The 16863-nt window shown below is 42.8% G+C and overlaps 1 protein-coding gene across 4 annotated transcripts in view; it reads left to right on the forward strand.

The window, feature by feature from the left end:
- The window catches only part of LOC117270807 (MAM domain-containing glycosylphosphatidylinositol anchor protein 2), a 337292-nt gene extending 323129 nt beyond the window's left edge, over positions 1 to 14163 (forward strand). For all 4 annotated transcript variants that reach the window (XM_033648706.2, XM_078173655.1, XM_033648709.2 and 1 more), the window contains 3 exons: positions 9907 to 10037; positions 10597 to 10693; positions 13883 to 14163. In XM_033648706.2, the coding sequence (XP_033504597.1) occupies positions 9907 to 10037; positions 10597 to 10693; positions 13883 to 13971 (317 nt within the window). In that variant the 3' untranslated portion in view covers positions 13972 to 14163. The remainder of the gene's footprint in view (positions 1 to 9906; positions 10038 to 10596; positions 10694 to 13882) is intronic.
- The last annotated feature ends 2700 nt before the right edge of the window (positions 14164 to 16863 follow it).

Below are 16863 nucleotides of genomic sequence, written 5' to 3' on the forward strand. Positions count from 1 at the left end.
GAATTTAACACTCAGTTCAGCTAATCTGCCTCATCAGGCCTCTGTGTTTGATCAGATTTGATTGGCAGTGACTAAACAACCCCAATAACTGTCACCAGATTCTGATTTAAATGCTGCCAAATCCTGATAAGTGCATGAAAGTACACGACATCACCTTCTCCCAACTGTGAACCACCCACCTCAAACCAGTCAGAAAAGCACAAACAAAACAAAAAGACACAAATATATCTCATGTGAAATCACCAAACCTGCTGAGGATTATTTGTGTTCATGTGAGACCTTGTCGCTCTCAGTCAGAAGCTGAGTGACAAAATATGTCTTCAGGGGCTTTAAAAAGTAATCACAGTGACACCTGGCAGAGTGCCTGCTAAAAAATATCCACTAAACTAAAAATACGACTTCACTAAAAATATATTTCAGTCAACAAAAAACAAATAAAAGAATAAACAAATGGATGACAAATAAAGTGAAGGAGGAAAGAGAGAGCAGTGATGGTGAATGAACTCAAAGAGGGGACAGGGAGTTGCCGTTTTGTGCTCATTAAACTTGATGTTCAGTAAACTGTGAAATCACTACAGGCTGGCAACTGCACTCGTCTCTCTTTTGATAAGATGTTTACAGCGAGCATTTGGCTGCATTTACCTCGGTATTCTAGTGAGACGTCGGTGGTATCAGCACCATCTCCACCCTCCACCTGCTCCGCTCTGAGCTTCTGCTGGACCTGCTGCTCCGACTCCAACCCGCTCAGCTCTCTCCCTTCTTCTTCCTCTGTCTCCTCACTGAGCTGGGTTATATATATTTTTCATGAGTTCTATTTTCTTTTGTGCATCTTATGTCATTCAAACTTATTTATTTCCCTTTGAAGTTTGTTAAATGACTGTTATTTGCATTAATAATGTAAACAGACTCACAGATTGTTCTTTTGAGTTAAAGGCTTGTTTTTTCACAGCTGGAGGTGACATGTAGCCTGAATAAACATTTTGGGATTTTATTTTTTGACAGATTCTTCCACTGGCCTGCCAACCTCTTCTCATTCCCAGGTCGTCAAATACCGACGCCTGGTCACAACCTCTGGCATCTGATACTGACGCATAAGGCACCCTTTAGCTTCTCTATGAGATACTCAGGCTTTTCGTTTACTCCAGTGTAAATCCAATAGCAGCAATATTAGATGCTCAGTAGGGGTGCGCCATATCATCTCATTCACGATAATACCAATATTATTTTTAATCCTGATACTCACGACATTTCGACTTGTTGACACCTAACGTCATGCTGTTACCCACGGCAACAACAAGCCTGGCTGAAAGCAGTTATTAACGACTCCGCGGTGTTTCCAAAAAGAGGAGCAGCTTCAGTAGTGTGGAATAAACTGTGAATGTTTTATGAACAGCCCCGGACTTCTCAGACTCTTTTAGTGACTTACCGCTCAGAGGGAACTCAGTCAGCGGCTCCTCTGGCAGCAGCACAGCGTCTCTCCCTCTCCTCTGTCGCCATGCGCACACGGGAGTTGGTGTCATCAAGTAATTTTCGTCAAGTCATCAAGCATCTCTCCCCGCCACCTGAGGCAGTGTGTACCAACAGCACCTTCCAAGGGTTGGTGGACACGACATTGGTGCGCTTGCTGGCAGAGGAGGTGCTGGGGTACCCATCAGGTGCACCGGGAGCTGGCGGCCATTTGGGACTTCAAACATGAACGTGGTCGTGCCGGCCTTGCCCTGGTCGTCCCTACGCTTGCCTCTGGGTACCCAACTCTCTGCTGTCCTCTGGACGGAGAGGGGGGGGATCATTAGCCCCTTTTACACTGCCAGATTTTCGGCGAATGTTGGGCCGTTTTGCCGGCAAGCTGCGAGCGTTTAGACACACAGAGCCGGACTGAGATGATCCGAGGTGCCCAATTTTCCGCCTCGTAGGGTAGACATATTGGCGGAACCTTTTTGGTTTAAACAGACCAAGGCGGCCTTCCACAACGGGAGGGGCTGTTGAAGACTTGTGGGAGGGGCTGTTGATGTGTGCATGTGTGACCCACTGGCGGTGGATAAACAGGAAACAGCTGATAGCAGGAATTAGCGAGCAGCTAGTAGCAAGAGGGAAACACAAACCTGACAGACACTGTAAAGATGAGCAACTGGGGAGACAAGGAATTGCGCGCCCTCCTTGTCCTCGCAAACGAAGAGGCCATTAACCGTCAGATGACGGGGACGGTGAAGAACGGGCCGACTTACAAGAGAATCGCCGAAGGACTGACCAGCCGCGGCTTCCCTCCCACGTCACTGTTTACGCCACACGCTGAGCTACACGTTTTGTTACTTGCTCACACCCCCCATTGCCCCGAAAAAGGCACATTCTGTATAAACAAAAGTAGGTAGGCGGCATTTTGCTGCACTCCCCGATTTTGTTTTTATACTGCCAATGCTGAAAAAAGACTGATTGGGCTTTCCTGCAAATTTGCACAACTCCTGTTTAAAAAGGGTTAATGTCTCGAGTAGTGTCCTGGCCCCAGCTGTGACGGTGCAGAGCGCCATGGGGGTTCTGTTTCATTGCCTAACTAGTGTGAACAGTTAGTAATGGACTTCACATGACAATATTTACAACTTGAATTACTTTTTTATGAAGAACTTTTTTGATTCTTTTATTTAGATAACCTTTACAAACTAAAGGAATATAAATAATAAGGATTGGGCGCATATTTGGACTGAATGATGCTCATGGTTTTAAATTCACCTTAACAGTTAATTTGTGGGCATTTCCGATCGAACTAACGTATGTAACATGTCCATGTCTACCAGAGTTTAAACATTTAATGTCATATTTTGATGCCTGAATTAGTTCAGTGGCTAGCCAGTGGGATTTAAGAGGTTTAAACATATTGAAAGCCAAGAACATATTTATTTGACATCAGACAGCGTCCCAGTGTCGTTACTATAATGTTCAGACTTTTATTTATGATTTCAGGGAGAGTGGTGGTGAGTAGGACCAGAGCTCTGTTACGAATGTTGGCTGCTAGCTTGTTGTTGTGCCTTTTACAGCTTTAAAACTGTATTTATTATCTGAAATTGGCGTGGAGAGTTTTATATTCTGAAAGCCAAAATTGTGTTTATGTAAAATCAAGCAAAACCCTGAAATGACCCAAAATCAAGATGTTGAGAGAAATCTGTGGTGTAGAAATGGAGGTGTGGGGTGTTCCTATCGCCTTCATAGCTTGAAGCGTAGCACCGCTGACCAAGCGGACAAATCTGATGTGTTGGGAGTGAGAACGTGTTGCACCTCCACCCAGTGAGCTTTCCTGCTTATTCAGTCTAATCCACAAATGTGACTGTGAATACTTTTGACAGATTATTAAGTAATCAAACGTTGCTTTTGGAAAATGGGAACTTTGACTGCTTTTCACAGTATAAACAAAATTCCATCAGCTCCTTTTGTATTTTATTCGTGTCAAAATATAAAACAAATATTTCAAAAACTACATCACAGCTTGAGACGGTTATCAGTGTGGGTTTTTTTTACATTTTGGGTGAACTGACCCTTTAAAATGCAGAGTTGACAGCAGGGCTCCATATGGTCTGAAATGTAGCCAGACTACTTTTTAGCCTTTCCTCAGTGGGAAGGCCAAGTGGAAGTGTCCAGGTGGGGGGGACGGACCAAACATCTGGAGAGGTGGAGGCGAGGGAGGTGGAGAGAATATAAGGATAGAGGTGTTGGAGGGCGACACAGCGGGGAGATGAGAGCTCCTCCGGCTCCCTGCCGAGGTTGAGTAGGCCGTGACATTTCCAATTTGCTCAAATTGATCGCCAGCCAGACCCTCTCTTCCCTGCCCTCCCCGTCTGTGGTGAAGCCCATGCCCAGACTGTGGCGTGTTATGATGAATGGGCTAAATGTCAAGGACTTGAAACCCAGCTCAGATCCTCCATGGCTACGCTCCATTTAGTATTCTGCCTCTCCGGCCGTGAGAGAAATTCGCCCCAGAGCTCAGGAATGTTGGTTGGTGATATTTTCTACCCAGAGAATGCTCATGACAAATGGTCCACATAATGTATGCTCACATCTACTGTATATGCTCTCCTATTGCGGTGAACTGTTTAAATAGTTGACGGCCTTTTTTAGATCTGTGACTCACAAAGCCATCAGACATGGCACAGCTCTGTCTTGAAATGCTGGGAGTTTGATGCTCTTTGGGACTGTGCTGTGGAGGTGAGTCACAGCCAAGTTGTGGCACGGCAGCGCTGAAGGCCAGAATCGGTCGATAAGGAGTTTCGCCCACACACTGATGAGAACAGTGGCACAAACTCAAAGAAACTCCTCCGTAGTTAGCTAGCGGGGGGATACCTGAGACAAGGTCACACTTAATTACTGAAGCGCACATCAAAGTTTGCCTTTGGAGCCCGTGTCGCATTTGTTTATAGGATTAAGTCTCCAGCAAAGCACACCAAGCAAGACTGTTTTAAGCCTGACCTTCTGAGAAGCAATGGAGTCACCCTTTCATTAGCGAGGAGGGTGGTACTGCACCTCAACCCACCCACCCTCGTCCTCACTACATAATTGAAAATTTCTGGGAGCTATTTCTCGCTTTTCACCAGACACATCTTTCTCTTCTCAGATCTTTTAAAATTTCACAAGTGTCTGCCACAGGTATTCCTTTAAAAAAGAAAAAAAAGGTACTCCAAAGAATATACAGCATATGCCTTTGCTCAGGATGTGATGACACTGACATTACCACCTACATTGCGATGAGTTCAAAGAGAATGTAAGCCAGCCAGCTCAGCAAGAATCCTCCTACATCCTAAACACTTCAACGGGAGATGAAACCACGGGTCATGTTCTGTACAAGAGCTCATCTCTCACTGGAGATTGTGCTGTCGTTGGGGAAAGCGTACAGTGTACCGTGCTGATGAGAGGATATGAACAGGGACATACAGTGCTGCTTCTCCTCGTTTCCTCATGGAGACGTACAGTAATGAGGCACCTTGCTGAGGCAAGGATGCATCAAAAGTAGGGCTGCAGTAGTAGACGCTGCTGTTTTTGCTCGCCGCTTGTGTCGACGCAAAGGTGCTGCTTTCCATACTTGTGAAATTCACTTGACTTCAGAGCAGTGGTCCTGCTGAGCTTTGCTATGGTGTCAATGCTAACCTGATTTGGGTCTTTGGTTGCTGCTCTGCTGGCCCGCTGCTGAAAGATACTGCTCTCTCTCCTCCTGCATGGCGAATAGAAAAACTAACACAATCGGTGCGTTGGAGAGGAGGGTAAAGTGGTTGCACTTGGTGTCATCATCTGACAGTTTTATATCAAAGCCCAGGGCCAGACAAGAGGTCTCACTGAGGGGAGTCTTCAATTCAGACCTGGTATATAGTCTATTCTGTCTCAGTGAGAAACAGTACGTCTGTGTTAGTGTAACGGTTATATATGAATTCAGTTAAAATGGATCTGTCAAATTGCATTTTCTAATGCTGAGCTGCTTCTGACAGCGACATCCAGCAGCTCCTCCTGTGCAGCTTTAGTCGGGGGATGAAAAGGGAAGCCGGACTGAGCTGAAACAGTTTGAAACTAATGATAAATTAAGAACTGTTCTCCACAGGAAACGTATTTACGCTCACCCAAAATTCTTATCACACATTGCCCATTAGTGATAATTAATTTGGATTAATACAGGCTAGAGAATAATTTATCACCGCTTGCAGAATCACAACTTAATAAATGTATCAATTCAGATGACCTGAGTTTAACCTTTGCTCCCGCCTGGCTCTGCTGCAAATGCAGACGAATACATAAATTTGAAATGCAGGAGACGGGCTTGAATATTAAGCTCAAAAAGGCGAGATCCAATTTCACTCGGAAGTCTTGCCTCCAGTCTGGGTGGTTGTGTGGTATCGCAAATATAGGAGCAGAATTATTCCAAAAAAAACTGCAGATGCATTGTTGTAGTTTCAGTTTACAGTACTTTAAAATATTTTAGATGTAGGATCTTTAATTGGTATGAAAAAGTCCACACAGTCCCATATTTTAACAACTTTAGTAAGGTCTTAGTTTTTAATAGTTTTTAGGGATGTGTTCTTCAGTTTTTCTGAATACAGTTTTGTCACAATCTTTGAAATAAACTATTTAAATGATAACTTTTTTGATAACTAATTTTCCCATGTTTTGTGTTTATGTGACTATTTGGAAAAAACAGTATCTGAAACTGGTCCAGTATTGAGTGAGAGAGCTGCAGCTGTCAGTCATAAAACAGGCTGCAATGTAACCACTCTGGGCGTGTTTGCACCGTCACTTAACGTCCACTAAAAGTGTTTGTTTTTACCACTGACAGGCTCGGATTATTATTGTAACTATCTGACAGCATTATTGAAAGGATCCCTACAGAGATCGCTGTTTTTGTTTAAGAGTAAGATCCTTTTTCACCAAACACACCAGACTCCATTTAAATAAACAGTCATTTAAACATGTATAGAGGCAGCATGTTTTTACATCTAACTGGATGAATTTAGGGGTTTATTTCAACCAAACCAGAGTTGGTGATTGTTGGCACTGTGGGAAGACGAACCAAGACAATTTTGTGATTTCAAGATTGGCATAGATACAGTCAGTGACTAGTCACAGAGGGCGTGGTGACGGGGGAGTTAGGAAGGGGCAAAACACAAAGCACATGTTTTTAAGCTCACATATAGAGGCGCTAACAACTCACTTGTGGCTAAACAATCTAACATTGTTTGGATAAAGTGTGAGATCCTTTTTGTTTGACCAGAAACTGCCCTGAAAATGCCATCACCAAACCAGCCTCCATTTAAATAAGCAGTAATTTTAGCGTGTATAGAGGCAACATATTTTTACATTTAAGGGGGTGAATTAAGGGTTTGTTTCAACCAAACCAGAGGTGATGATCATTGGAACAAGAGAAATAGGGAACCAGGATGGTTTCTGTGAGTTTTATTTTGTTTCTGGCAACTCTGAATGAAGTGTGTTTTACAAAGATAAAATTACTGTTTATTTAAATGGAGTCTGGTGGGTTTGGTGATAGAAATTTTGAGACTGTTTCTGGCTGGACAAAAATAATCTTAATCTTAAACAAAAGGTCTATCTCTGTAAAGCTCCTTTCTATAATGTGGTCAGACACTTAGAATAATACTCTGAGCCTGTCAGTGGCAAAAACAAGAACCTGTAGTGGACATAGATTGAGGGTACACAGTTGCCTTCTCGCTCAATACTGGACCAGTTTAAAAAAATCGTTGTTCCCATTAGACACTTAGACACAAACACATGGGAAAATAGGACCAAGGTTGAAAAATGCTGAATTTAATGCCTTTAAGTTCTTGACTGAAATGATTAGAGCTGCAGTTTTGTGCCTTGACACACGACACAATAGATTTTGTATTTCCAAGGTATGAAGCTGGAGAAATCTTTCGTCTGTTTAATGTGGGTCTCCTTTCGGAATATGGAAATCTCATAATCATTAGTCATTCTGCACTCAGTCATAAACTAGATGGATTGGAGAGATCAAATTTCTTTTTCACAGCAGTCTGTTTTTATGTATTATTTCTACTGATAATGTCGTATTTATTCTTTAAATATACAAAAAAACCTTGATATGAGTTGATTAATGACAAAGAGTGGGAGAGGCAGAAAGAAAAGAGAGTACACAAGAGAGTGTGTGGGCAAAAAGTAAAAGCAAAACTAAACAGGAACTTTCTTAGTCCTGCATTTCATTATGGTTGCTTCTTAAATGAATCAAATGCAGATGAACCTCTCTGTGGAGCTGCTTGAATTCATGACTATTTTGGTCAGGATTGAGATCACGATTATTTAACATGATTACTCATTAACTTTAGAAACATCTTGAATTTATAGATCATCAAGAAAACTCATTATTAACAGTAGATTTTCTTGAACTTTGAGTAAAGTGCAACTGTGGGCAGATCATTGGCAGTAATTCTAACTGTAACAGTTAAGGCACTTAAATACTGGCACATTGTCAGTAAGAAAAACATAAAATAATGTCAGTAATGTAATGTAATGCTCCAGGAACACTGTAGTGGGGCTCAAGCACTTTGACCATAACCTTTAGTTCTGTTTTCTCTAGGACGTACAGTTTCTCCAAATGTGGTCGGATATCCGCAGCGATTAACACTCTGTAGCATCAGTTATTTCTTTGGCACAGTCTGAATCTGCAGAGGGAGGCTGCCTGAACGCTGCGGGGGAGAAGAACCCGACTTCCAGACTATATTTGTCTTGTTCCAGGTCCAGATTAATTCACAAAGTTGATAGAACCTTTGCAGTCAGAGCTCCAAGACTTTGGGATGACCTGCCCGAAGAGATCAGGGCCGCAAATTCTGTCTCGTCTTTTAAATCACTTCTTTTTAGAACTGTTTTTCTGTTATTTTACATAAGTTTTAGGACATTTTAATCCATCCTACCCTGTTTTTACTACATGCCTTGTGTTTGGCTCTTAGTCCATTTCATTCGCCAAGGTTCCCAACACATTTCCTTATTTTTGGCGGCCTGCCACAAATAGAAAATCTGCCACCGTGTTTTGATTTTCTATTTTTTGAGCTGGACCACTGATTAGTTGTGCTGTTGGAATATATTGCACCCATAGTGTATAAATGATGGACATAACTACCATGACATCACCCATTGGTTTGTGGACTCCCGTTTTGAAGCCTCGAGTTGGCAGTTTGGCTGTCACCATCTTGTTTTTTTTTGGAGTCATGACAGTTTGAAGTCATGAATGTTGAAATTTAACCACAGAGACCAAAACAGTTTCTTGTACCAGGCTGTAAACATGTTTATTTCTGCTATAAAGTTGGACACAAGTACACAAATCAGCTTCACTATAACTCGCAGCATTCACAGACAAACACTTGTCTTTATCTGGACACATTTTCCCCACAAATACAACATGCTAACATTATTAGCACAAGCCTATGGCATTTTACATTGTATAAATTAGCCTAGCAGCTAGCAGACTTTTCCTCTCCTCATATGAAGCCAGGGACAACAGCAACATTTAACAAAGGTAACGTTACAAAATTCGTCTCAATTACAGCTCACAAGGTTCACTGACAAAACAACTGTCTTATACTAAACACGTTTTCCAAACAAATACAACATGCTAACGTTATTAGCACAAGCCTATGTCATTTTGCATTGTATACAGTAGCCTAGCGACGAGCAGAGATTTCCTCTGCTCATATGAAGCCAGGATAAATCACACACAAGACTTAAAATGCTATTTTTGTGGAGGCTTTACTGTCTTCACAATTTATTGTTTCTTATCTGTGAAATAAAGTAAAAGAAGCAGAACCTACAACATAGGTACGGCGTCGATTCAAAGCAGAGGTATAAATCCTGCTTAAAGAAAGGGTTGCACTAGATTTATAACACAGGACAAAACTAGAGCATCACTGCAAAACAGAATGTGGCCCAATAATAGTTTAATCTTGATTATCTCGGTTTTATAATCCCTGGCAGAAAAAAGTTTGATTCACACAGCGTTACCTCTCTGCCTCTCTGTGCAGCACAGGTACAGCCTCACATAGATTCCATGCACTGCTGAATGCTGAAAGGTGGTGTTGACAAACTGGTTACCTTGAGTGCTGACGACCTACTTTAGTTAAATATCAGTGTACTGTTGTTGGAGGTACAACAGGGAGGAATGAGGAGAAATCCAGGACAGACGAACCAAGTAACCACAACAGAAATAGCCCGTAGTACCAAGTACAATTATAAAAATGTTTCTCAGCCTTTTAGCTAATTTATATTTGTTCCACATGGCCCAGTAGCACACATTCTGTGGCCCAGTGTGTGTCCTCTGGCTGCAGGCTGCAAACCACTGACAGCACAGATGTTTATACATTTATTGGAGCCATGTTTGTGTGCGCTGACCTGTATGTGTAACTGTCTCCCTCGCTCACGCAGGAACACTAAACGCCCTCCTAAAACAGAAGGGCCAGACGACCTCCGAGGGTCCCGTGTGGTCGCTAAACGGTAACCAAGGTGACCGCTGGAAGCAGGCAAAAGTAAGCATCCATCCAACGGCATCCTTCCAGGTGAGACCGACAAACTTAATCAATCCGATACGCAGCAGCATTCCTCTTGTTGCCCTCTATTTTCTTCCCTGACTATGTTTGTATGCCGAAGTATTAGTTTCCTCGGGGGCGGCATATTGATGTAGCGCTTCACAAGCTGTGATATTAAGCAGAGAAGTGGACATTGTTTGCTACTGAGAAAGCAATATCACTCACGCTTTGCCATCAGGATGCATAATCTTTGCGAGTAGCGAATATAGAACTGCAATATTCTCCATCATTTTTACGACTGCAGTTGTGGAAAGTAATTATATTTTCAGCTGCACTTCTGTTTCTTTTTTTTTTGTTGTTGTTGTTCCCACTGTCACTTCTAAGTGCACCACGGGCTTTCTTCATTTTAAATTTTGTGACATTAAAAACTGGAACAACAGCCACCTGCTGTTATATTTCATAAGGCGCCATTTAGCTAAATTACACTGTGTACTTGCTTTTAGATTTTATCTTACGGCAGTGCTAATTTTCTTGTTTTTGTGGTCGATCCAGAACATATAATATGACAAACATGTTTATCTCTCCGCAGGTGGTACTCGAGGGTATCCGGGGACCGGGCATCGAGGGAGACATCGCCATCGATGATGTCACGCTGGAGGAAGGGGAATGTCGAGACCCACCGCCCAGTAAGTAGCACAGCATTCCCGCCTCCTCCATCCCCTCTCGTCTGTCCCTCTTATCTGAGCTCCGGGCTCTCGCTCTGACTCGTTGGACAAGGTTGAGATTTACGAGAGGGGATCTAATCTTAGACAGTTGCCAGCAATGAACCACCATCTCATTGGGAGAACACGGTTGCCACAGCAACAGTGTTGTAATCACATGAATGATAGCCACGCCAGCTGAGTGGAGCACTGTAATTGCGCTGCAGGAACAAACAGAAGGTAAAAACAGGAAACAGGACACAGAAAAGAGCCTGCAATTGACAAGGTGGTATTTGTAGCCAAATGCTCTTTGATTTAATTCATGTTATTTATGGCTGGAGTAACATTATTCCCAGAAGCTTCTCAAACTGAGGCATCCCTTTAACACAGCAGAGATGAATCAGGGTGATCTGTTTTCATTTTTCATGTCTTTCCTATTCATTTTATTACTGCAGGATTATTATTCGGCTTATATTTCATTTGGATCCATTATGATTCAAAGTGACAGCATTAATTCATTTGGAGGATAATGCAAAGAATTACGCATCTCTGTCTGACATGATGAATCTTGTGTGACTTTCTGTGATGTAAGAGGGAAAAATGAGAACTATCTCATGGAGGTGACTGATGAAGATTCAGAGTAGCTTTTTTAGGATCTGCTCACACAGGTTAGTTATGCTTTAAAGGAATGACTCAACGTTTTGGGGAATACATGCATTCATTCTGTTGCATAGAGTTAGTTGAGAAGATCGATACCACTCTCATGTCTGTCTGTAAATTATAAACTGGAGTCAGGAGACGATTAGCTTAGCTTAGCTTACAGACAGAAAGCAGAGGGAGATAGTTAGCCTTGATCTAAACTGTGGTAACAAAATGACCTACTCACACCTTAATGTCTTGTTTGTACATCATTTGTGGAGGGGGTTTAGGTGGGGGGGCTAATACAAACACTCAGCACTCTTCATTCATACCTAAACAACAGCATAGGTCAACTTGCACTGACTACCAAAGCAACTTATGTGAGAGCAGGTCATCCACTAATGGAAGATCGATGGTTTGATCGGCAGCTCCTCCAATCCGTTCATATGTCAAAGTATCTTTGGGAAAGATACTGAGCCCCAGATTGCGTGTGAGTGGTTACTGAATAGCAGGAGGCACCATGTATGGTAGCCTTGGCCACCACTGTGTGAATGTGACATGCAGTGTGAATAGTACTTTAAGTGGTCAGAATACTAGAAAGTTGCTATACAAGTGTCGTCCATTTACCATCGAACAGTCGCAGTTTTAAACATGTTAACTTCATGAAATGGTCACAGTTCCGCTCCAAAAGGATCTGGTTAGGTTTCGCACAAACATCATGGTTCAGCAATAAATTAGCACTAGTACTATTAGTACTATGCTACAGTATGTTGTTATTAAAAGAAGTCAACCTTGACACCAGACTCTGGGGTGAAAGTCCTGTGCTTGATTGACCTATCCACCATCTATCCCGCTCACTATATAGGGGCGAATTTGATTTTTGTGCATCATTAAGCGGTGCAGCATCTGCAGTGAGGCAGGCGCTGTGCTGGACTGTCGTGGTGAAGAGGGAGCTGAGCCAGAAAGCTTTCGATTTACTGGTCCATCTACGTCCCAACCCTCACCTACGGTCATGAGCTCTGGGTAGTGACTGAAAGAATGAGGTCATGGATACAAGCGGCCGAAATGAGTTTCCTCCGTGGGGTGTCTGGGCTCAGCCTTGGAAATGGGGTGAGGAGCTCGGACATCCGGAGGGAGCTCGGAGTGCTCCTTCGCATTAAAAGAGGTTAGTTGAGGTGGTGTGGGTATCTGATAAGGATCCTCCTGGGCGCTTCCCGCTGGATGATTTCTGGGCACGTCCCACTGGTAGGAGGCCCCGAAGCGAACCCAGAACATTCTGGAAGGATTACATAGCTTGTCTGGTCTGGGAGCACCTCAGGGTTAGGGTTTGGGTTAACCCCAGGAGTAGCTGGAAAGCATTGCTGGGGAATACTGGAATACTTTGCTCGGCCTGCTGCCCTGGCCACTCGGCTTTGGATAAGTGGTTAAAAATGGATGGATGGATGGATAGATACGTCACTTCCTCCTCTACTCCTGTAATAATTACTATGGCCACTGGTATGGGTCGTATAAGCTGCCTGTACAGTCGACCGGTTTGGTCATTTTTTCAGTGAGAGCAGGCAACCACCTTCCGCCACACCAAATTCTACTCTCAAATTTAGTCTCAGTTAATTTTTGAAATCCACATGAATCACTTTTCACATCGGCATCAATAACATCAACCGAGCAAGCACTTAAAAAACCTTAAAAGAAAATACATCACTTCTGAAGCTGACGTGCTTGTTGTTTTTTCTTCTTTGAAAGCCAGTGGTGAAGAACACCAGGAGCAGATGCCAGGAGTTGAGTTTTCGTTAAACTAGAATTATGACTGGTGTGTTAACGACGTGCCAAATTAATCAGAGCACACAAGGCCAAATTGCCTTCTAGGTTACCATATGGCCAGCTGCTGACATGCAATGTAGCATTTAAAAGGCTATTTTTTAAAATGGAGTCTGGCGCAGTGCTCTCCACCCACAGAAGACGCACTGTGGCTACATTACATCACTTCCAGCGAACTTCACAGAGAACAGTGAGAGGAAAACAGCATCACCGATCTGTTTTAGCCAAATATTCTCTGTTGTAGCTCAGCAAAGAACACGAATTCTCCAAATCTATCAGCATGTTGTTCAACACAGCCCGTTTGTAACTGGTAGCTTACCAACGATGTTATGCTCACATGACCTGTTCAGCTGACTTCAGAGTTTAGATAACACTCTGCTGTCCTGCAGTTATTACAGACATAAACTGACCACAGACACATGCCTTGTTCATGGACTCATGATGGTGATATTAGCATTATTTTTGGTATTAAAAAGCGATTTTTATGACCTGTGCAATTCTAGGGGAAAAACTGCAGTGGTATCAATCTTCTCAACTAACTCTTGGCAGGAAAGTGAGTAAGCATATTTCCCAAAATGGTGAACTATGCCATCAAAACACATTGCTCATTACATGTATGTGTTCTGTTGTGTCTGGTGTGTTTGTGTTTCCTTCTTTGGAGTATATAAAACCAACAGCTGTCATTATTTTCTGTTTCTTTTCCTCCTCCCTTTGTAGATCTCAGCTCCAAGGATCCACTCACCTCCTCCCATATATGGCTGCTATGCATCACCTTGGTGATGACCCTCCTGGAAGGTCAGAGGTGACCCTTCTCTCCGTCATCTCAGAGGCGAATATTCAGACCCACCGTCTGTGAACTATACCCTCGGCATCCAATCACCAAAGATTCATGCATCCTGAAAGCAGCAGGGGTCCCCTGACAGACCACGGACGGACCGGAATTAACGAAAGACAGAAAAAATCGTGATTAAAAAAGTTACACAAAAAGTAATAAAGAAGATGCGCTAATTTTTTAAAAAGAGACCTCTTTTACAGAAAACTCTCCTCGGTGCGGGACTCTGGACGTCTTTACGAGCACAAAGACAGGTGGGCGACGAACAAGCCTGGACTTTGGTGAAAGAGTTCACAAGCATCGAGGGAGGACAGTTTGTAAAGCACAAGAACAATTTTATGAAGTTATGAAAATATCTTTGGAAGGCGGCGGAACATAGACACTGCTGACTTTTTGAAGAGGAAATAACATTTTCCCTGCTTACAAACACATGGAATCAGACCTTTCTCTGTGTATCTTTATCTTCATTTTCTCGCACCAGATGCCAATCACCAACACTTTGTTTTTCACTCTAGCCCGGCCTCACGTCACACCTTGGCATTTCTTTATCTGCTTGGTGCTGTAGAAAAACAAGGACTCTGGCAACATTTAGTTCTGTCTGCTTACTCCCCTGTAGCTGCCTATGTATCTATTAACACTGTGCTCACGAGTCCAAGTGGCCAACCGACGGTATGGTGGCAGAACAATGAAAGCAGAAGAGGCAGCGGAGGTGTAGAGAGCTCGGACTGGAGGGCAGAGAGGAGGAGCTGGAGAGAGAGGGAGAACAGAGAGGAGGGATGAGGAGGAACAGGCAGAGAGTAGAGAAAGGTCCGATTAGTGAGGCCTGACTCGAATATCCAGTCGGCGGTCCGCCTGTGGAACAGAAGCCACTTTACTTTCTGCCATGAAACAAAGTGCCTTCAGATTACAAACCGAATCGTGAGCCTGGGTGTTAATCAACATCGAACACATCTCTGTTCATGTTTCCTCTGATGGGCTATTTTCTACATGTTTCTTTTGCCCCACAAGTGCTGATGGGAGGGCATGCGTGTTCAGAGGGGGTATGCGGTTGCGGTCCACCCGGATTTAACTCCTGATGGGACAGTTGCGTGTGTGCGAGTGTGTGTATGTGTGTGCGTTTGTGTGTGTGCATGCGCCTAATGCCTATGCCTGAGCGTAGTTCGGTGTGAGGGCAGCCGACCAGGCGGTGCTGGCAGACCAGGTTTGGAAACAATTTGGATAAAAACGGCGGCAACGGTGAAAGTGAGGCTCTGGATCGTGTTTTTTTTTTTTGTTTGTTTGTTTTTTCGCAGAAAGACGAGATGACGCAGAAGGATAAAGACACTTCGTCGAATGAATATCCCACTCTCTCTTCCCATAATTCTCCCTCCCTGCGGGCGAGCATTTTTTAAACAAAAGAACAACTGCTGAATAAAACATTGTACAGGGAGGAGAGTAGGAACTTTGGGACTGCAGGCTCGTCATGAGGGTGATACGCCTCGCCCCTATCCTCCACCATTTCTATGGAACAATATGAGAATAAAAGATAATAATGACCATAATAATAGTCATGATATTTTATTACTCTAGCGAGAATGTTTCTCTGCTTTTACACAAACTGTGAAGATTGACTGTGGAAGATCTACCTGAGACCATAACCTTAACCAGCGGGGTTTTTAAAAAATGTATTGTAAAAAAGAGAAAACAAGAAAATGAAAAATTCCGTTCATTGTTGGTTATGACAAATGTTTTGAGGACTTGTGTCTTGTTTCTTATTTTTTCCGTTGAAGATGACTTAACTTCCTTTCTCTTCTTGTTGTCTCCCTTTGCATTGCTTAAGTATCAAAGCTGATGGAAGCATAAGAAGTAAACCAATTTGGTAACTGTATAACTTGTAAATGTTAAAGAAGCTCTATTCAAAGGTTTATGATAAATGTTTTATGTTGGAGTACAGGAAGCACAACATACAGTTTAAGGTCTCGACATATAAAAATCCATTTTATATTTCTCTGCACATACGTGACCTACTCCCACAGGCTTTCCAACACAAGTCCACGTTTGACAGCAGACTGATCATTTTTTACTCGTTACATTCATATTTATAGCGCAACCAGAACACTGAAGGACACAAAGGGAACCCAGAGTATAAGTGAAGTCTTCATGGGTGCAGACTGGGTGCAGGTTCAGCTTGGTGTTGTGGTTGTTCAGCATATGTAGCCTCTTCTGTGGAAGCCTGGGTCGGTCCGAGTGGGTCATGTACATGTGTGAGCATAAAGCTGTGTACAATAGGTGTGATAAGAAACTGATACATGTAAAGAAGATAAATACGCTGAGCAAAACAGAGCAGAATGATGAGCATTTCAGGGCATCCTTATAATATCATTATGGTCTGTGTGATGTTATTGCAGAGACATAATCACAGCTATTATCTGCTCTCCATTTCTGTTTGTTTCCTTTCATTCCTGTGTTTTTATTTTACGTACGGCCCAGATCACAATGAATGTAAATGGAGTTCTGGGAGGAGTTCTTTTTTTACGGTCTTACTAGATGTAATGTTTTACTAAAACATATGTTTTTGTGTGCTTTTGATGATGAGAACTTTCAGACTTTCATAGGTTGTTTTGGACACGTCAAGAACATGAAGTTCATCTGACTTTGACACAATTTCCAAAAAATAAAAAATAACAAGCTCAGATTAAATATCCATTAGCTAGTAACTATATCCTGCTGCGGTATAGTGAGAAATGAAAAGTGCCAAAGTGCCCCATGCAGTCGTCACTGTCACTGAGTATGGACATGAGTTCCTTAAGATATTTGGGTAACTGTTCCTTTTACGACCACCCCGAGCGCCTGGTCAGTTCCGATGTGATAATAGCTCCACCTTTAA

The sequence above is a fragment of the Epinephelus lanceolatus genome, chromosome 13, assembly GCF_041903045.1.
Source record: "Epinephelus lanceolatus isolate andai-2023 chromosome 13, ASM4190304v1, whole genome shotgun sequence".
NCBI lineage: Eukaryota > Metazoa > Chordata > Actinopteri > Perciformes > Serranidae > Epinephelus > Epinephelus lanceolatus.